The sequence below is a fragment of the Hippoglossus hippoglossus genome, chromosome 4 (assembly GCF_009819705.1).
Source record: "Hippoglossus hippoglossus isolate fHipHip1 chromosome 4, fHipHip1.pri, whole genome shotgun sequence".
Taxonomy (NCBI): Eukaryota; Metazoa; Chordata; class Actinopteri; order Pleuronectiformes; family Pleuronectidae; genus Hippoglossus; species Hippoglossus hippoglossus.
In genome coordinates, this window is record NC_047154.1 from 12,346,594 (window position 1) to 12,368,538 (window position 21,945).

Consider the following 21,945-nt stretch of genomic DNA (forward strand, 5'->3'; position numbering starts at 1 on the left):
CTGGTCAGCAGCTAAAGGTAATGTTCACATTAAAAATCACATAGGGGGGAAATGACTTTGATATTATTGATGGTGCCAGAGAGCCTGGTTTTTGGAGAGCTGGATTTTCATGTACAGCACTCAATAGTTTAGTGAAGATAAAACATCAAGTCAGAGGACTGGTTTGAGCTCAGGGAAAGACCATGGTTCATTCCGTAGCCTTGTTAAAAATCCAGGCTGCTGCTGAGGGTTGTAATCAAGAAATGATTCTTGGCAATTCTGGCCCCTTATTACTAATCAATCATGGTTTAAATGTCACTGCCTCTCCTAAACATTGTTGCTGATCATGTGCATCCCTTTATGGGCACAGTTGTAAAAAGACGTCTCAAACTGGTTTCACTAAGATCCCAGTAGGCTCAGTGAACTTCAAGGCCTCCACAGTCACCACGCGTCTTCAGGTGGATTCCCATGTGGTGGAACAGGAGATCTGCATCATGAATGTGCAGCGGATATTTCCAACACCCTTTGAGAGCAAAGAGAAGAACAACCCAACGTTAGTTTGGTGTTCCTAATAAAGTGCTCGGTGATTTGCAGACAGCACACGAGAGGGATAGACAGTCAGCCCACAGACCCGGATATGACGTCACATCAAAACAACACGGGCTCCTTCTTATTGGACGACGCTGGAAAGTGACGTCCTGCCTGAAGGTCCAATGAACCGCAGGAGAGCGCCTCGTCGCGTGTGAGTACAAACATGAGTTTTACTTCGCGTTAACTGGACTTTTCGTAGAAAATACTTTTCTATGCCAGTAGTTGTGTCACATGTTGGCAGTTGGCGTAATGAAACCTACGTAGTGTGATTTGGAGGAAGCGGCATTCACGCGTTATCTGTCTTTGTTAGCTAGCTAGCTAACTGTCGGTTCTGGCTAATGGTTAGACATGAACGGTAGCTAGGTGGTTAGCATCACTATACACTTCCACATACTACACTATACAATACATTTAATGCTAACGGCTGCTAATGAGGAAGCTACTAACCAAGCATGACAGACGTGACAAAATAATTTGCTGTTTAGCTCAATTCAACAGGGATTTCGTTAACTTAGTGTCTCGTGTTTTTTAAAAGTAATTAAAAATAACTATTAGAAGAATGTTAGTGTTGAAAGGTGATTGTTCTCTACACTTCAAGGATTGTCCTTTAAAGGTTTTAGAGTTATCAACTGACCTGAACACAGACTCGTCACTGTTTTAGCTTAAAATGTTTGGAGTATCCCACTATACTGGAAACCATTAACAAAGGGGTGCAATGGTTGTTTGCCATGTGTCTGACCATACACTGATCACTATCTGTTGTTCAACAACATTGTTCACAACTAGTGATGTCACACCATGTTAAAAGCCCTATGAGACAAATTGTGATTTGTGAATATGGGCTATACAAATAAAATTTGATTGATTGATTGATAGTGATGTGGTGACACTTCAGATGAGTGATGAAATCTCCAGGAGCAACTCAAAATCCAAAGATCTTGACATGATAAGCTAACTTTGAACATTGGACCTATTTTATAATGGTTCTTTTCTAATCGCTCATAAGTGCAGCTATTTTTAAGTCCAGGATAACATACTGGTAAGATAAATGTCGAGCTGGAATAGAGCTTTAAAGGATAGGACCACATTTCTCGGTGTGACAGAGTCCCCCCCCCCCCCCCCCCAAAAAAAAAAATTCACACTTTGTTAGCACATCTCCCTTAATTATGATCACAGACACATGAAAATTGACCAAAACGAGCATGAAAACTTTCAATGAGATCTGGTGATGGTGCTGCTCAAAAGTGTCATGATTTAACATGGAAAGACCCCAGGTTTGATGAGGACCATCATAAGATAAGCTGGTGGTCTTTCCCTTTCATAATGGTAGATCTGTGTGTTGTTTAATCCACATGTTCATCTACTTCTTACCTCCTCAAACAGCTCTCACTCACAGAGGAGGGATGCACCGACAGGAGGAGAGTGGAGGCCGAGGAACCAGGAGCAACGGCGAGGCCCGGACAAAGCCTGGGTGAGACGGGAGGAGGGGGGCGAGAGACATGAGCCGCAGGGGAAAGAGACGGTGCCCAGGGGGACCTGCCAGACCATGTGCCCTGCTCATGAGCTGCAGGTTCGTGAGGCACAGAACTGCTTGCACCGTTTCGAGATTTTTAGCAGGTACAGAAACAAATCGACCGCCCTGTGGAGACCCCTTACGCGCTGTCAAGGAGTATTCCAGGACCAGCAGCTGGCAAGACGCAACAACCCCCACTGACCTCCGTCCACCTGCTGTGTTGCTGAAAACTGTTTGTTACCTTATCGATGACATCGCTGCTTCCACCAATCTGCATCCGTGGACTGAGGCTAGTATTATTACACATCTATTTTGCAGTCCCTTCAGTTTAGTATCGTCACCTATATTAATTGAATGTTTACATAGTGTCCAAAAGTTTGGCATCATTTACACAACCTTTTATATCAGTTGAAACTTCAATGAAGTTTGAGTTTACAGGCAGTTTTCCAGCACAGCTTGTTGTAAGCCTCTGCCGAAACATCATGAACCTAGTGGAGATGTCAGCTTTAACACACATAGCTCACAATGGGTTATTGTGTCATCCAATCTTTCCCTGTGTAATCTGCATAATGTGTTGGATGAAAATTATTAATTCTGAATGTGTGGTGGCCATAAAATGTCCTGAAATCAAAAATCTGATTAAAATTGGGTTTCAGCATGCAGGGCTTGTACAATTGATTTTGCTGTAGGTTAATTTTCATTGAAATGATAGATGCATATCTTCTTATTTTTAAATCATTTCATCTTTTAGGTGTACGGCTTTGTTTTTTGATCGGCTGCGTGGTGTGAAGCAGGACATGATTATCCAGCGGGTGTCTGGTTCGGACTGTGTGTTAATTTAGAGCGAACGGTGCGTTTCCTCATCTATGCCTCTTATCGTCTGTGTGGTGAGCCGCTGCGTCCTCTACGACCCACGTATCAACGACACACACTTACAGGAGAATCTAAGCTGGCTGCTGGATTGCTACAAAGCAGGAACAGAACAGCATCCGAACCAGGAGGAGTTTCAAGCTCTTGGTCTTCTCTACAACTTGGGTTAGTTATTATATGCAAAGTTAAATGCTTAACAGGGTTTTTTTGCATTGGTATATTTAAATGTTTGTTGAGGCAATTAATAAAAATGCTAGTGCAAATTCATTATTAATTGCTCCTCTTGTGCACTGCAGATTCATTACTCCTTTGTCCTTTTTTGGATGTTACCTAAAAGTGTGTTTAGAAGCCATGTTTGCTGATCATTTTCTCTTTTCCTCGTCTCTGCCAGGTTTATCTCGTGCCGCGCGCCACATATGGGAGCTCCCTGAACAGCTCCGCAGCAACCCCCGCATCAGCCTCGCTCTGTCTATCAAACCGTGCCTTATCTGGAGCGAAACCCTGTGCGTCTGCTCCGATTGGCTCAGAGGTTTGAACTTCCTGCAGAGCTGCTGCGCTCCACCGGCACCTGGGTGACAAGTCGTAGAGATCTGCTGCACATATTCAGCCACGGATACAGCAGCCGCAACTGTCGCTTTCCTCTCCACAGACTAGCTCAGCTCTTGTTCTTAGACAAGTCGCTCCACAGTCCAGCTCTGCCTGTCTTACGGAGTGGAGGTTACCCAGGACGACCAAGTGGTTTTCTCCAAGACTGCTTTCAATGAGCGGAACAAGGCAAACCTCACTGGTAAACGATATCACAACATAGTGGCTGAGAAACAGAGAGACCTCACTGTCAGGAGTATCATTGATGGTTGTTCTTGAGACAAGGGGGGGGGGGGGGTCAACTAGAATGGTGCAAACCTCCAGTAAGGTCCAACTGTCCCCTTAAATTCAATCAAGCTGAACCAAATTTCACACACTCTCAGATGTGTAGATATTTCATCATGTGTTGTTCCTCTGTTTTAAATCTGTAAAAATGTCAAGAAACGCAATGCTAGAAAGATTTTAAACATTTTGTATTTTACTATGGAGCCCCTAAAGTCCTGATTTGGTGATTTTTTTTTTTTAATCTTGTGCACACAAGATAAAATTTGTCTGCAAAGTTCTAATTGGATTATACTTACAAAACAAAGGTGGTATGTTGCTTTTATATAGCCTTTAAAAGTTTGTTCTTTGCAGATATTCAAAGGTGAAAGCTAGATTAACCTGAGTTCTTCAATCATGGTGGTTGCTTGTGGGAAACTGAAGTAGTTAGAAATGCAATCAATTGTCAATTGTGTGCAACAGATAAAAAAAAAAACATCACAATTTGGTGCTCCATATTTTACTCTTTTCCTTTGGTTGAATTTCAGTCTTGGTGCTCCCTTCGAGGACACTTAATGTTGATTATGTTTTACCAATGAAATTCTCCAGATTATATATGTTCAAGACTAAATTATGGACAGGATTCTGATTGTGCCATGGATTTGCCATATACTTACCAGAGTGGCACCAATCAGAAAATTAAGATCTCTCTTGGTTCTAAATGTTTTTTAGTTTTTTTTTGTATCCTCGTAAAGCACTTGGGGCCCTGAAAGATGTGAATTGTTTTTATCATGTTACTGTGTTATTCAGTATTTCAGTTAACCTACTGGAAACTACTGTGCATCGGCCTTTATTCACTCTTAAAACGCTGTACCTCAGAGTATGTCAATAATTTTGTTATGAAACAGAAAAACGCCTTTTTCCCACTGTAATTTGAACTCGTTCCTCTGCACCTTAGCTTATTCCACCACTTGAGGGCAGCAGATGTCTGTCCGCATTACGGGCGTAATGCAACTAGTGGAGGAATAAGAGGCTAAATCAGACATAATCCTGCTCTGAAACAGTGTTTGTGTTGTGTTGCACTTTTTAGCAGCGGACGTTGGAGGTTGTTTTCCAGTGCAGGAGGAGCCGGCTGCAGCTGGTGGCTCATTGTTTCAGAGATGGCAGCGGAGGACCAGAGAGTATGTGACATGTGCAGGTAAACTTGTGAGGAGCTGCAGGGTCCTGTGCCTCTTACACTGGGGTTAGTCATGCTCCCATGTGCAGAGAGAGGAGGCATTGGAAGAGAATGAATCGCAGCCTGCAGCTGATCGTCTGCTGACTCGCTGCTGCTGCTGCTGCAGGAAGCGGAGGATCGAGAGGAGATCAGCAGGAAGGATCGGACATGTCCAACTTTTCTTTACTGTGATACAGTCTTTTCTTTGGCGCGCTGCAGTGGGAGGACGCTTTTACTCTATTTGTAATGCTGAAATATGATGAGAACGGAACCGGGGCGGGTGAAGAAGGCACATGGGAGAGGACTGTCTGTGTACTCTGGGCTCTAGAAGGAAAAAAAAACACTCACACACACTAAAGGGTTTTTTACTTGGAAGTTTGATTTTGTTTTTTTTGGCGATGATTGCAAAAAGCTGATCTTTGGTTTCCGGGGACTCTGAAACTCTCTCGCTCTCTCTCTCTCTCTCTGCACACCTACAACCAAAACCTCAATGGATACGTAGACGTGAGAGAGCCGCGGACACACCGGTGCTGTTCAAACTTCCATGTAACTTCTCACTCGAGCTCACAGATCCAGCCTCCTCCTGGAGAGCGGAGGACCAGGGAGCCCTCGTACCCGCAGGATCTCGGTCACACTGAGGCCACGACATGTCGCGCTGGTCTCTGACAGCGTTGAGTCTCTGCTGGACTTTGTTTCCTGTGCAACGTGAGCACCAGTTGTGCACAAGAAAGACAGTAAGTATAAGCCAGGTGTGTTGCATGTCCTGCAGTTTGCTTTGCTACAATACTGTAACTACTCCAAGTCTCTCCTGTTCACTGCAGCTCATCCAAACCTGCAGGAAAATACTGTTTGATTCTCTCATTAATCTGACCTGTAGCCATAGCAACCCGATTATCTCATTAAGATACGTGCAGGGAGCTTCTTTGTAGCGGATCTGTGATATTTACTGCATAAAAACACATGCCCCTGTCTGTCACGTTGTCATGTGAGGAGTTTAATGCCATTGCACGTAATGACATTGTACTATCACAACACATTGTCAGGCATGTTTTATTTTTAGACCTCTCATTCCAGTAACATGTTATTGAACTACTGAGCAGATTAGTAAGCAGTCATACATGTTGTTGGACTAGTGATTGGTTATACATGTTGTTGGACTAGTGATCAGTCATACATGTTGTTGGACTAGTGATCAGCCATACATGTTATTGAACTAGTGAGCAGTCATACATGTTATTGAACTAGTGAGCAGTCATACATGTTATTGAACTAGTGAGCAGTCATACATGTTTTCGGACTAGTGAGCAGACTCGTGAGCAGTCATACATGTTGTTGGACTAGTGATTGGTCATACATGTTGTTGGACTAGTGATTGGTCATACATGTTGTTGGACTAGTGATTGGTCATACATGTTGTTGGACTAGTGATTGGTCATACATGTTGTTGGACTAGTGAGCAGTCATACATGTTGTTGGACTAGTGATTGGTCATACATGTTGTTGGACTAGTGATCAGTCATACATATTATTGAACTAGTGATCAGTCATACATGTTGTTGGACTAGTGATCAGTCATACATGTTGTTGAACTAGTGAGCAGTCATACATGTTGTTGGACTAGTGAGCAGTCATACATGTTGTTGGACTAGTGATTGGTCATACATGTTGTTGGACTAGTGATCAGTCATACATGTTGTTGGACTAGTGAGCAGTCATACATGTTGTTGGACTAGTGATTGGTCATACATGTTGTTGGACTAGTGATCAGTCATACATATTATTGAACTAGTGAGCAGTCATACATGTTTTGGACTAGTGAGGCAGACTCGTGAGCAGTCTTACATGTTGTTGGACTAGTGGAGCGGTCTTACATGTTGTTGGACTAGTGATTGGTCATACATGTTGTTGGACTAGTGAGCAGTCATACATGTTGTTGGACTAGTGATTGGTCATACATGTTGTTGGACTAGTGATTGGTCATACATGTTGTTGGACTAGTGATTGGTCATACATGTTGTTGGACTAGTGATTGGTCATACATGTTGTTGGACTAGTGAGCAGTCGTACAGGTTATTGGACCATTGAGCAGTCACACATGGTATTGGATTGGTGAGCACACTTGTGAGCAGTCAGACATTCAAGATTCAAGAGTTTATTGTCAAACTTGAGCTAATGCTACCACTGAAGCAGTCATACATGTATGACTGCTTCAGTGGTAGAAATGGTAACCCTAAACCTAACCAATTCAATATGGCTCATTTAACAGATTTTAATGTTATTGAACCCTACATATGTTATTTAATTAAATAAAAATAATAAGTACAAAATATATGTACAGTAAACGTAGGAATATATAATATATATATATTCTTGATTCAGATAAATTAGTTTTGTGCAACCGCTTTCAAATAATTCTTTTTCAGTGCAGTAAGTTTACTGACATACACTGAATATAAATGATTTGTTGAGATTAACTGCCCACCGACTTGATTATTATTTAAAAAGACAAATATTAACTCAAAATGAACAGGTTGTCTCAGTGTCCCCATTATATTAGGATTATTCCCACAAACCAGATTTAAAAAAAGATTTAGTTTTGTTTCTCCCATGCCGTCTGTGCGGCTGTTGTTTTAATTCTGACCTTGAGAGATGTGTTGCTAATAGTGAAGAATTGTAAAGAATTCTTCCAGGTTGCCCAAGGGGGTAAAGGAGGTAAAGAATGCAGCTCAATGTAGGAAATAAACCCCCAAAATACCAATTTACTCATAAATGCTTGATCTACAAAAGAGAGCTCACATTGTTGTCATGTATTAACCAACTCTCAGCTTAAGGGTGAATTTTGGGCAGAAGGGCTAAGAACATAAAACCATGTGACCGAACTAAAAAAAAAAAGCAAAGAGCTGACTGTTTAGGACTTCACCTACAAAGGAGAACATAAATCCTTCTCAGGCAGCGAGCAGCGGCTCTCAGCTGAGGACAAAAGTTGGGCAAAAACAATGAGAACTTGAGCACATCAGGGCCATGTGACTGAAATAAGCATGGTCTCCACCACCTGATCCGGACTCATCCGAGAGCTGGTTAAACCTCACTGTAGATCAAACGCACAGAGTCAATTTCCTCGTATTATCTTCCTTTTTTTTCCCGAAGCCTTATTTTCCAGGGGATTTTCTCCTGACTCTCTTTCTCTCCCTCTCAGGAACTGCAGTTGCCTCTGGCTGTAATGCAGCACTGCTGTAATGCCAACCACCTGATCTTTCAGGCATGCAATTGGGTTTGTGCTCGAGGCTTTTGCTCACTCCTAATTTGTGTGATCTTCGGTTAAGTTCTTCAGCGGGTGAGCGGGCCTGTTTGCCTTTAAGAAGTGGAGTCGGTGTGACTGGGACAGAAGTGGTTTGATCAAACACAGAGGTACTTAGAGTTAGATTGGTTCAGGTACGCCTGCAACATGTGGGTGGCATAACAGATTTGGTTTTTACTTTAGTCAAATCAGTACATGCTCACAAATAATAGAAGTAAGTGAATGATGATCACTTTTATCATCTACTCCATCAAGCTGGTTGTGCAGCACCATCCCTAACAAGAGCTCCTATTTTTTTACCTCTGTTACCTGAGCTACATGCCGCTCTGTGCCAGATGGCATATTCTTCTTTCCCCCAAATAAAAGTTAAAGTGGGCCTTTTCTCCCCAGACTTTTTTTTTTTTATAATCATCAAAGAATGACCTTTGCTCCGTGACCTCAGTGACAGGCTCCTTCCCTCAATTAAATGTCAGAGCGACTGTGTGGAATCTCAGTCGTTAGTTTTCAAAAACAGACACTGAGGGTTCTGTCAGAGGTGCCAGACCACCCAAAGAAAACACTCGGGGCAGAAAGCTCATTGGCCGACAGGTAACGTGTCCCTGGTAACTGTTGCAATTAAACCTGATCTCCCCACACAGATCCATGTGGTATGTCCCTGTTTGTATGTGCCGTTGTCGTGTGCGTGCATCCTGTTTGCCACAAGTGAGCAATACTGTGTGTCAACCAAAGGTCCCGAATTTGTTTTCTGCTATTCTGGCCATCTTCAACCATTTACCACATGAGCCAATTTAGGTCCACATCCAGATTACACCTCGCCTGGAGTAACACATGTTTGCCAAAAGAAATGCCAAAAAATGTGGCCACAAGAAGGCCAGAAGTCCTGTAGCATTGCCCGAAGTGGCCCACATCCGTATCCTTTCTGGGAAAAAAACCAAAATCCACATCCATCATATGTTTACCCTCTTCCTGTCAAATGTCCTTCTCTGACCGCTGACCTCTCCCTTTTGTTTCTCCTCCTCTGTTCACCCTCGTATCCTCTTCTCTCCTTCCCTTCTTTTTTTGCTTTCTCCATCCTTCTCTCTCCACCTTGCCTTCTTGTTCCAGGGGTTATTTGGTTGCTGCACCCTCTGTGTTTCGAGCAGGCGTGGAGGAGAGTGTGAGCGTAACCATCTTCAATGCAAAGGCAGAAACCCGCGTCCAGGTGCAGCTGTCGGTGAAGGGGCAGACGGTGGCTCACGGCCACGGCTCAGTGCTCGGTGAGAAGAAATTCTGAAGCTACAGCGCGTTATTACTTTTGAAGAGAAAACTTGCACTAACAGGTCGAGCTGTGAGATACCGTGCCTTGTGTGATTTATTCAGAAGGATGTTGAGATCACACAGGCAGGTACGCAGGCAACAAACATATGAGGAACCCACACAATGTCTTCCCCCTACTGTGTGCTCCTGACCAGCCTGAGTTCTCATTCACATTATCTATGATTGGAGGCTTCAGTTATAGCTCGTCCCACCAACCGCTTAGTGTATACAGAGTGTGATTTGTTTGACAGCACCATTAATACATGGTGCTGGCTCTGCCTTAGAGTGGCATGGAGATGGGCTGCAGCTGGATGGCATGCTCACCCAGGACGAGAACCTCCAGGCAAATATTTATAGCATCATACTGGTGATTACACTGATATGGGAGAATAGAGATGTATATTCATGTGGCAAAAATATCCCTCATTAAATAATCTCATTGTTTCTCTTTTAGACAAAGGCACCATCAAACTAAAGGTGAGTCAGCTCCTGCAACTTGGTTTACATTTGCTTCCTGAGCAGTGTCCCACATTACGTGCACGTTGCTGCTCTCAGGGATGTTTCAAATGCACGACGCTGTTTAGCGGTGACAGCTGCACAGTAGTGAGAACCTCTCGAACGCTGTGTGCACATTGCTCAGGCAACATGCAAATCAACACTAACATTATTTGTAATGCAACATCTGTCTCAGCTCATTCATTGGGAGTAAGGTAACAGCCTCAATATAATATGCAACAGCTGTTGACGTGCATGTATGGTCCGCCGCTCCCGAAGGCTGGAATAGATAATCTAGTATGCACGACTCGATTCTTCCCCTCTGCCTCCCTCCTCCTCTCCCCCTTGCTCTCTCCCCCCTGCCTGTTCTCCCCTCCCTGTAACCTCCACCCTCATTCTCGTGAAATAAAGTCATGTGGAGTGAGCAGTGTTATAGCTTGGCATCTTCCTCTGGTGTTTAAATGTAGTTCTCTTGTTGTTCTGTTAGCTTGTGTTCCCTAGAAAAAAATCTTAAATCTTAAGTCCGGTGGAATAATTCCTGATAGAATGCAACCATCTAGAGTAAACACTCAATCCTTTCCCCCACTGACCTAATTAGGTTCTGGTAAATCCAGTCTCGATCCTTCCTCTGTTTGCACTCATGTGTGTGAATGTGCCACCAGGTTCCCTATGGGCTCAGAGGCCAGGCCCACCTGAAGGTATGGGGAAACCGTCACCTCACCGAGGGCGGCTACATCTTCCACAACTACACCACCGTCACCGTGGAGAGCAAGGGCACGACTGTCTTCATCCAGACCGACAAGCCTGTCTACAAACCCAAACATAAAGGTTCCCACACAGTGCATCTGCTAGATAGTCAGTCGAAATTCAGAGAGTTGAGGATCGGTTAGTGGAAATCCGTGACACAGGTCAGATGAAGTAGTGGCCATGCTTTTTTACAGATTTCTTTGAAGATTTCTTTAGTCTTTCTGTCTTTCCTCGGGCTGACACTGAAAACTACAAGAAAACAAACATTTTAAGACGAACATTGTCCTAAAAGTCCAGCGACAAACGCTTACTTTACGACTGCACATCCATTCTCCACTTCCATGCCAATTCTTACCCACAATGCCACAGTCCATCAGTCTTTTTCCAAAGCCGGTCATTTAGCCCAGTAACATTTGTGTCTAAATATAATCCCACAGAAAGCGCACAGGAAATTAAACCAAACAGCAGTTTAAGGACATACATTTTACAACATTTACATCCAATTTACCTCGTTTTAACAGCTTATTTATTACATTTCAAATCACTTGGTCACATTCTAATTGCTCCAAAAGCTGATTCAACTCAAAGAAAAATGTAATATTTCCTATATTTACAACTTAATATGATAAAGTAAAACTGTCACAGCATCCTTGTAACCGCGATATGGGAACTAGAATGGCAGACCCCTGCCAAGGCCCAATAGTCCCCTTAAATTCAAACAAGCTGCACCAAATTGTACATACTGATAAATATCAGTCCCCTAAACAGGACAGATATTTTAAATTAAGACCCATGAATCACTCTTTAAGAAATCAATGACAATGTCTAAAACGCCCTATCTTACAATGTTAAAGAAAACATCCTGGATCTGCCCCCTGATCTTCTTCCCTGACCCATATCACTTTCGACCAATAACTTTTGTGGAAATCAAGTCAATGTTTTTTGTATAATCTTGCTTACAAACAAACATAACCCCCTTGGCAGATATAATAAGCACTGTGATTATGTGTTACTGTAGATATTATGCAGTGTCTTGATTGGGACATAACTTTGCACCAATTTTGTTGATCTGGTTCAAATGCATCAAGGTTCTCGTGTTGAGCTGATGTAAACATTGTGTTCTTTTTCTGCCTTTAGTGCTGATCAACATCTACACAGTCACCCCCGACCTGAGGCCAGTAAATGACAAGGTAAATGGAAGATTATGCTGTGGAAATAAAAATAGAACATGCCTCAAAAACCACTGCAAACATTACTCATCAATCTGGATGAATGTGAGAAGAATTTATTTAAGAAATTCCACAAAAAATTATTTGGATTGTGGCAAAATCTATAATTCTGTAGCTCTTTAGTGCAAAAACAAATACAAATTCTGAATCTGTTATCGTTTAACAACACAGACAAACTTCTCCGTCTCTAATCGGTGAAATTCTGAGGAGAAACTTCGTCCTCTCTGAGCGCGAGCGAGAAATGTACAGTCACCTATTTACAGAAGCTCAGGGAGAGTCATTTCTCCTGGAATGTTAGCAATGGCTCCAAATATACTGTGCAACTGTGCGGACAGATGGTTTATTGATGTTTGCAGCTATAAAGGTCTGCTGCTGGTAAAGGGCAGCGCTCACTTTCACAGATGGATGATTGTTGGATAAGGAATGAGTGGGGAGGTGAAGCAGAGGATCCTCTGGACTTTAAAGATTTTTTTTTTTTTTTTTCAAATCTAATTCATAACATCTTGTGCTTGTCTCTCTCTCCTGTTTTTGCAGATTGAGGCGTATGTTTTGGTGAGTGGAGGCTGGCAGGGACCACCCAGGGTTGGCTGAGCCGTGTCCGGGAGGGGACAGTGGCAATTTGAGTTCTCAGACTAGTTGGAGATTACAGAGCATAAGTCCAGGCAGCTCACCTAGATAACAGGGTGCTCTATGGAACAGTGCAAGGATAAACAACACCAACAGATACTCCTCTTCTCTTCTCTCTCTCTCCCTCTTATGTACTTGCTGACCGTGCTAATTTATCGTCTCTCTTCTCACATTCTGAGACGTCTGTAGGGTTGAATAACAGGTTGTTGTTCACGTAGATGTTTTTGTTTACTACCTTCGTACCTTCAGCGTATTTCTCACTCGAGGACGGTATTTTAACAGTGGTCGGAGACAGGAGCTAAGTCTCCGGGTCAAGTTCAGGTCAATGATTGTTAGGCCTGCCATAGTTCAGCACCTTAATGCAAAATGTAAAACCTGAACAAAGTTTTTGTCTCCCAATTCGATCTTTCAGGATCCAAGAGGATCCAGGATGGTTCAGTGGAAGAATCTGAATTCTGTCTGTTGTGGTAAGACACATCTTCTGAAGTGTGTTGACACCGTCATAGTTTAGCTCCTATGTTCATATTTCATTGTAGATTTCTCTTTGTGTTTCTACTGTTAATAACATGTTTCTCTCCTATCTTCTCTCTGCCATAGGGGTCGTGAACACCAGTTTCCCTCTGTCTGACCAGCCTGTGTTTGGAGAGTGGTTTATCTTTGTGGAGGTGCAGGGCCACACCTATAACAAGTCGTTTGAAGTGCAGAAATATGGTGAGAGCCTGCATGTGTTGTTTTTTTGCACTGTGGGTGCTTTCAGTCATCCTTAGTTGTGTTTTGAACACCTATAAGTGATATGCTAATGATCTATGTTTCGAGAATGTTTTACTATGTTACTATTGTATATAACGGTTGGATTTAATACAATTTTATACATTTAAAAATGCGGGTAGCATGAAAGTAGGTAATGTAACTGGAAAGTAATCTTCTGCTGCCTTGTTCACAGTGATGCCCAAGTTTGAGTTGATGATAGATCCGCCACGTTACATCCGTGACCTGAACTCATGCGAGCAGGCGACTGTCAGGGCCAGGTAAGTCACTTAACATTCATCAGAGAACATATCGCACAGATGTTCTATAACAGCATTTCACAAGGGAGACTTTTGTTTTGCTGACCAACCATAAAATGATGTTACCTGCAGCTCTGTTTTTTATATTTCTTGGTTCACTGACCTTGGCTGTCCTGTAGATGTAGCAGTCTGACATGTCAATGTTGTACAGGTACACCTTTGGGAAGCCGGTGACGGGGAAGTTGACGGTGAATATGACGGTGAATGGAGTGGGCTACTACCGTCATGAGATGGGCCATCCTGTGATTAAAAATATGGAGGTCTGTTCATTTATTTATTCAATGATATCTTAATGCTCTTATTTATTTGAGATCTGGTATTGAAACAAGTTTTTGACTTTAGGTATTTATCGATGATTGGTACTATAACTATGTTCTATAAATTCTAAATATGTGTATCCTGTGCTTTTCTCAGATGAACGGCTCTGCAAACTTCAGCCTGTGCGTTAAGGACATGATGCCCCTGGATGTAGCCGATCACTTCAGGGGCACGGTGAGCATCTGGGCGTCAGTGACCAGTGTAGACGGCAGCAGGCAAACCACGTTCGACGATTCGACGCCCGTCCACAAACAGCTCATCGACATCAAGTACTCGAAGGACACACGTAAACAGTTCAAGCCCGGTCTGCCTTACAAAGGGAAGGTGAGACAGCGAGAACCGCTTTGACTCACTTTTTTTTATCACCTGACAGATAACGATCAATCTCGTCATTATTGATTGTCTATTTGTCTTGTCCGCTCCTTATAGATCGAGGTTACCTACCCTGATGGAAGCCCAGCTGATGGGGTGAGGGTGCGTGTTAAGGCGGAGCTGACCCCCAAGGACAACATCTACACCAGTGAACTGATCTCCAAGGATGGCCAGGCCACCTTTGAGATCCCGTCCATCCCCACTGCTGCCCAGTATGTCTGGCTCGAGGTCAGTGGTCTTTAGATTTATGTAATTTCCACAGGGTGAAGTGAGAAGGTCGTTTTAAGTAAATATTATGAAGAGTTACAACATTTTTTTCTTTTCTTGCCATAGACCAAGGTAACATCTATTGATGGAAAGACAGTAGGAGACCAGTATCTGCCCAGCTACCTGTCCATCAGCAGCTGGTACTCTCCCAGCAGGTGTCACATCCAGATCCAGAGCCCCAGCACCTCCCTCAAGGTAAGTGTTGCCCTCCGAGTGTAGTGTGTTTTGCATCATTGTTACATCACAGGGCCATCAGTGTCATTACAGCACAGTTGTATATTTCTGTGTGTGTAGATCGGCCAAGTGGCAGAAGTGGCTCTCAAATCCACCTGTCCCTGTAACTTCACCCTGCACTACGAGGTGGCGTCCAGGGGCAACATCATCGTGTCGGGCCAACAGCCGGCCAACCTGACGGCCTCTCACAGAGGGAAAAGAGCCACCGTCACCTTTGATAAAAACATTCACACCACCGACCTTCCCCCTTCTGCCTCCAGTAAGCACATGGATCATATCCCATTACGACAATTTTAACTGTATCTTTATTCGCTGGATTGTATTCTCTGGATTTTGGTCACCTTCCTTTAACCTCGCATCTCTCTGCCAGGTGTCGCGGGCTCTTCCTCCCAGGCCGAGGTGGACAGCTGTGTGACGTACCTACGTTTCCCTGTCAGTCACAGCATGGCGCCCCTCAGCCGCCTGCTGGTCTACTACGTCAGGGAAAACGGCGAGGGGGTCACAGACAGCCTGCAGATCCCTATCCAGCCCGAGTTTGAGAACAAGGTTTGGAAACAGTGACACATATTCTGTTTTTATTTACCCAGAAAGTATTAAATCTGTATATTTATTGGTATTTTAACACATGCTGAGATGTTAAACTTAATTATGGCCTTTTTTTTGTTATTGTAAGAATAACTGCCTCATATATTATTTATTAAAACCTGGAGAAAATGGTGCGCACTCTGTATACATTTTGGAGCTGAGCCCAAGTATCCGTGCACCAGCTCTGTGCACAGTGTAATGTCTGTAAACAAACAGCTGTGTCGGCCTGGGAGAGATCCCCCAGTTCCTGCCTGCATTCGGTGGAGTTAACTCCCTGAAGTATTTACAGCTCCCTGGTATGCCATTACAACACCTGTGTGTGTGTGTGTGTGTGTGTGTGTGTGTGTGTGTGTGTGTGTGTGTGTGTGTGTGTGTGTGTGTGTGTGTGTGTGTGTGTGTGTGTGTGTGTGTGTGTGGGTGTGTGTGTGTGTGTGTGTGTGTGTGTGTGGAGGGTGGGGTTGCGAGGGCATGATGAGACAGAGGCCATGCGGGCCGCAGCCAGATGAGTGGGGTCGTGACAGCAGAGGATGACAAGTGACTGAGTGGTGAAAGGAGGGCAGTGGAACCGATTAACGGGGCTAATTTGTGGCCACAGGGCTGTTGAAAAAAGCTTTGATGGGTGAAAGTTTACGGCCGACTCTCACATCCCTCCTCTTTCAAAGGCTGTAGTTTTCCACTCTCTCCGTCCTGTTGTTTTTCCAACCATATCTTACTCAACACTACTGAACTGATGTTGTTCCCGGACGACACGCAAATTGCCTCTCTGCAAACACAAGTGCTGCCAACAAGTGCTGACTTGATTGAGGAAATTAAATGAACGTTTGATCCGCGGAAAATTAATGACGGCAATTTTACAAATTGATCTGTCACTTATGTAATTTATCAGGAAAACTGCAGTGCACTGGTTCCAGCTTCTAAAGGTGGGGATCATTGGACAGTTATTTAGACAAATCAAACTAATTGAACATGTCAACTTGAGCTCTATGAAATTCTGCACAGGCCTTTTAACTCTTTTCTGACATTTTATAGCCAATGAGTAATTTAAGTAATAAAGAAAAACATTTAAAAATAAATAATAGTAGAAAAGTCCCTTTTTTTTAAGCCACTTTTTAACACACTAGATCCAGATTTAATTTGGATCTGCACCAAATTGCACATCAGTCCTATTAACATGTCGGAATGTTTTCATCAAGATCCATGTAATGAAAATGTCCTACCTTCGAGGAAATCCGTCCAAGGGTTTTTTCATAAACTTTCTTAGAAACAAACAAATATGCAATCGTTAAATAATTATTGTTCGCAATAATTGTTCGTAGTAATTGTTCATGTCAACCCTACTCACTGGATTGGTTGAATCTGTTTTTGTGGTTTAGAGAAAGTGATTTTTAAATGAATGCTTGTCTCAAGAAAAAATAAAATGCCCATCAGCTGTGTATGTTGTGTTGTGTGAATTGCAGGTGTCTGTTTCTCTGTCAACTAATGAGTCCATGCCAGGCGACCCAGTGACCCTTCATGTGCGGGGAGAGACGGGCTCATGCGTCTGTGTGGCCACTGTGGATAAAAGTTCTTTACTTGCTGAAGCCCGACTTCCAGCTCAGCATTGAAAAGGTTGGTCGTTTAATAGCTAAATTTCAATTAGATGTAATTAAATAGAATTAAACTACAGTGTAGCTATAGTTAAATTTGACTGTGAAAATGCTCATCGTGAAAGAATGAATGTATGTTTTGTGTCACTTTATCTAAAGGAGTTGACTTTTCTGATATACTGCGTCACTAGGTATACGTAACCATGAGCCGTGACTGTGTGTGTGTGTGTGTCTTGACATGAATATGTTTCCTTTTTGCAGGTGTTTAAGGAGCTGTCAGATTTTGATGTGTCGGATGCCTTCGGAATTCCTAAAGATGACGGACACTTCTGGTGGCCGGGGCTGTCGTCAAAGAGACGCAGGCGGTCCTCCGTGTTTCCATGGCACTGGGACATCACCAAGGACGCACGCTTTGCTTTTACAGTGAGAACAAACACGTAGTTGAAGGACATTCAGCGACGGTACACAGATGAAGAAATTATAATGTTGTGTGTGTGTATTGCTCTGTATGTTCAACGCAGGAATCAGGGCTGGTCGTGATGACAGATGTGGTGAGTTTGAACCATCGGCAGAGCGGAGGAATGTACACAGACGAGGCCGTCCCTGCGTTTCAGCCGCACACCTCCACCTTAGTGGCTGCCATGCACTCTCGCCCTACAACCAGGTAACGCACCTGATATAGAGATGTCATAGCTGCTCTCTGGGCATCAGCTAACCTCGCTGAGAAGCCTTAAAATCCTAATATTGTCCTGTTCTCGGCTAAAGACTAAGGGGGACAGAGCATTTTAGCACCCTGCCTGAGGAAGTACAGCAGATTGAGTCAGTAGCTTCTTTTGAATCAAAGCCTTTTACTTTTTATGTATGTGTTTTTGTTTATTTTTATGTTTCTTATGTACTTTTACTTTGAACTGTCTGACTTATAGCTTTTAGAAAAGTTTATAATAATAAAGTTCATATTAACTGATAAGTAATTTATAGGAAGCAAGATATTTGTTTTTGAATTCATTCAACAAAGGTAACTATGTGTGACTGAATCTCAACAAACAGTGAGCTGGGTTGAGGTTCATTCAGTTGTTGATGTTCACATATTTGCTGTTTAGTCAAGTTATTGATGAACGTTTGCTGTGATCTCAGACTGGACCACACACAGCTCGATGGTCAGTCCTCTTTCTGAAAACGCTGAAATTGAAACCAAGCCCACGAGAGAGCAGTAATTACTTCATGATCCCGACAATTATAAACTGGCTATACACATCTCAGTCCGTGTCATGCTTGGTTTAAATAAGGTTTTAGATTTAAGGAATAATGGGGGGAAAAAAGTTGATTTGTTGCTTTGTCCATATTTTAAGTCGACTTCCCTCAAAGACAATCCTCCTCGTCCGAGTGATGAACGTTAAACACATGACGTGACTCGGAAGATGTCAGCGTGGAATTCAGAAAAATACACTGTCCAATTATGGTGTTGTTTTATTGTGAGCAGCTGAAGCCTTTTATTGATGTCAGCTTGTGTTTTGGTTGCAGAGCCGAGAAGAGGAGGCGTACATTTTTCCCAGAGACTTGGGTGTGGCACTGCCTCAACATCAGGTATTTAAATCTCTATATAAACATTTCTCGTGTGTGTGTGTGTGTGTGTGTGTGTGTGTGTGTGTGTGTGTGTGTGTGTGTGTGTGTGTGTGTGTGTGTGTGTGTGTGTGTGTGTGTGTGTGTGTGTGTGTGTGTGTGTGTGTGTTACATGCCTGTGGCAAGATATATCAGGTGCACGAGAGAAGAGAAGAGGAAACGAGAGAAGAGACGGGAAGAGGAGAGGAGGGAAGAGAAGACTGGTAGAATTAAAAAAAAAAGCGACTCAGAAAAGGAGATAGATTCGTAGAGGGTACGAAAACATGTGAAGTGAGGACAAAAAGAATGTTGGAAAGGAGCGAGTGAAGATAAGATAGATAGTTTTTCGGGAGAAAGAAAGGAGCGAGCAGAGGAAAGGTGCTAGTAAATGTGTTCTTACGAAGACGGATCTTCCATCGTGTAGCGACATCCAAGATTTCCCCCCTCTGGGTGTGAATGTGCCTCATTTAAATTGGGCAATCTTGGAACGGACTGTCGCTTTCTCAACAGCTCCCTCCATTCATTTTCAGCCAATATAAATGAGTCGCCCATAGATTTCCATATGCTTGATTCCTTTGGATGGGGCTTTCGGCCCTTCCCTAATTTCCTGTGAAGTCCGAGGCTCGGATTTCCCTTAAAAGTCTATTAAAGTGGATTTTTGGGCAACTTTGATCAAAAGGAAGGGCGTACATGCAGTTTTTCAAGTTTATTATGCTCTGGGACCATTTGCCAAGACCAACATTAAACGTGTTGCCAATAATGATCTCAGTCCATTCATTCAAAGAAACAAACTGGGTCGGCACCTGACCGTCCCTCACACCTTCCTATCCATTTTACAGTGTTTGCTGTAGTTGCACCGGTGCAGGTGCTGTTGACACAGGTGTTGCTGACATAAAAGTAATCCACAGTGTTTCATCAAGCCCATCTTTGTAGTCTGCACCTTTTTTATTGCTCAAGTCCAACCATGAAAGGATGCTGAGATCATTTTCTTTCTTTCCCTGCCTCTCAACTTGAATCTCTACACGTCACTGGCAGCTCTGAAAGCGGGGAAGCTGAGCTGCGATTGGATGTGCCGGACTCGATCACCACATGGGTGACGGAGGCCATCGGCGTGTCGGAGGACAAGGGGCTGGGCTTGGCGAAGAGCATTGAGCTTCGGACCTTCAAGCGCTTCTTCGTCGACTTCACGTTGCCCTACAGCCTAATCAGAGGGGAGCAGACCAAAGTGCCCCTCACTGTCTACAGCTACCTGCCCACGTGTTCGGAGGTAAGATGATGGATGAGAGGCCAGGTGGACAGGAAGAGAAAATGTGTAATAAGACTTAGTTAGCAGTGGACATAACAAACAAGTCAACCGAGTACCAATAAATCCAGACTTTTATTTATTTCTGTCCAATTGTCCTTCAGTTTTCTCGACGACTGCTCATCCAATCAACTTCAAACGTGCAGCTGTTTTACTGTGTGTGCATATTCATAAAATATACAAAAATTACAAACTTCTCTCAAAAACATTTTGACGGTGTGGTCAAAAGATAAACTAGAATGGCACTTAGTAGAGCACATACCTTCACCAAGGCCCAATAGTCCCCTCAAATTCAATCAAGCTGCACCAAATTTCAGACCCTCATAGATATCAGTCCCCTCAACATGACTTACTTCTTTTATGAAGCTCAATGAATTATTCCATGGGAAATCAGTGAAAATGTCAAAACACTCCCAGTGATAAAAACTATTCCTGAACCCACCCCTTGGTCCGAATCCGTGCCAACATTTTATGGTTTGTTTCGTGGCCCATATCCCATCCCTCCAGCAAGTGTTGTGGAAATCTGTGCAGTAGTTTTTTTAATAATCCTGCTGACAAACAAACAAACAAACGGACAGGGGTGAAAACATAGAAAGAAACAAGGGAGCTCTCTTCCGGGACGGATCGATGAGCTGCATTTACAGAGCAGACGAAAGGATCAGTACTAGAATTACATACGGAAAGATAGAAGTACAATATTAAGTAAATGAAACCCATAATAATAAACATGATAAGTTTAAGAGTTCTTGGCAAAGTGTAAAAATGTTTAAACTGAGTGAATGACTGCAGATCGGAGAGAAATGATGTGCTGTATTAGCTATGGTCCTTTTAGTATATTGAATTCTGTATGAAGTAGAAATGGTGTGATCATAAACTGTGTGATCAACAAGAAAAAGGTGGTGGTTTAGGCTCAGGTGTACAGAGGGTATGGATGTTGTGTCCAAAGGAAGCAAAGGTTCAAAATGTGAACATATGGTATCAGCCCACACAGTAGGTATGTCTCAACACTCTCTTTGACTTCTCAGCTCCACCTTGGCCTCAAATGGGTCCATCATGCGCTCCACATAGATGACATCATGATGTTTGCAGATGAGCCTGTTAAATGGCCTGTGCTCGCGCTCCCCTCATGTCATGTTAGGTGAATACGCAATCCCGAAAATCCCATCGTTTGATATCCAACCCGGCAACATGTGATTCCTATATTTTTCTGCTCCGTTATTTATGACTCGTGGCGTGTGGATGAGAAGCAGTTAAAAGCTCCCTGTGCGTTACCGAGCCCTCTGTGAAAATTGGACGATGAGTGGAACTAAATCCTTCAGGGAGCTGGAGAGGCATGAGTCAGTCAGCATGGAAAATTCACAAAGTGATTTTACAAATTCTCCCTCGCTTTCCGAGCTTTGAGGGGAACACGCTAAATGAGGGAGGGGCATGTCTGGCTGAAATGATGTCACTGGCCTGTCAGAGGAGATCGATTGCCTCTGACTCCTCTCCTCTCCTCTCTCCTCTCCTCTCTCACCTCACCTCTCCTCTCCTCTCCTCTCTCTCAGGTTCATGTTAAAGTATCAGTTCCAAAAGGCATCAAGTTTGTTGGCCATCCTGGACGCCACCACCTTACCAGGAAGAAGTGTGTCGCGCCGGGAGAGGCTACACCCACATCCATAGTGTTGTCTTTCACTGAACTGGGACCTGCTAACATCACAGGTATCCACAGAGCACAGGCACATGTCTCAGGTCACCATGAAGTTCTTGATCTCCACAGCCATTAGTGATTATCCTTGTAAAGTTGATATACTGTAAAACATTTGGAACTGAACAACTTTGTCTTGATGCAATGCCATGAAATAGATTATTGTATAAATTGAGGAAGTGCTATTCCACAGTACAGTGCAGTATGAGTTCTTTGTCAC

General features: G+C 43.3%; 2 protein-coding genes across 2 annotated transcripts in view; both read left to right on the forward strand.

Annotated features, from left to right (window-relative positions):
- The first annotated feature begins 604 nt into the window (after positions 1-604).
- sac3d1 (SAC3 domain containing 1) lies at positions 605-4,712 on the forward strand. Its single transcript, XM_034584023.1, is given in 10 exon segments — positions 605-721; positions 1,954-2,179; positions 2,181-2,372; positions 2,835-2,849; positions 2,851-2,917; positions 2,920-2,984; positions 2,986-3,118; positions 3,345-3,436; positions 3,439-3,636; positions 3,638-4,712. Coding segments are annotated over 10 exon segments (1,197 nt in total). The 5' UTR covers positions 605-692; the 3' UTR covers positions 3,818-4,712.
- A 172-nt stretch (positions 4,713-4,884) lies between these two features.
- Positions 4,885-21,945, forward strand: part of cpamd8 (C3 and PZP like alpha-2-macroglobulin domain containing 8) — a 46,153-nt gene continuing 29,092 nt past the window's right edge. The window contains 23 exon segments of the mRNA XM_034584012.1: positions 4,885-5,707; positions 5,709-5,749; positions 9,418-9,569; positions 10,064-10,086; positions 10,767-10,932; positions 11,989-12,041; positions 12,615-12,632; positions 13,120-13,174; positions 13,305-13,418; positions 13,651-13,735; positions 13,926-14,034; positions 14,189-14,416; positions 14,522-14,692; positions 14,798-14,926; positions 15,026-15,224; positions 15,336-15,511; positions 17,008-17,115; positions 17,117-17,158; positions 17,398-17,559; positions 17,658-17,800; positions 18,658-18,720; positions 19,771-20,002; positions 21,586-21,739. Of these exon segments, the coding sequence (XP_034439903.1) occupies positions 5,663-5,707; positions 5,709-5,749; positions 9,418-9,569; positions 10,064-10,086; positions 10,767-10,932; positions 11,989-12,041; positions 12,615-12,632; positions 13,120-13,174; positions 13,305-13,418; positions 13,651-13,735; positions 13,926-14,034; positions 14,189-14,416; positions 14,522-14,692; positions 14,798-14,926; positions 15,026-15,224; positions 15,336-15,511; positions 17,008-17,115; positions 17,117-17,158; positions 17,398-17,559; positions 17,658-17,800; positions 18,658-18,720; positions 19,771-20,002; positions 21,586-21,739 (2,668 nt within the window). The 5' untranslated portion in view covers positions 4,885-5,662.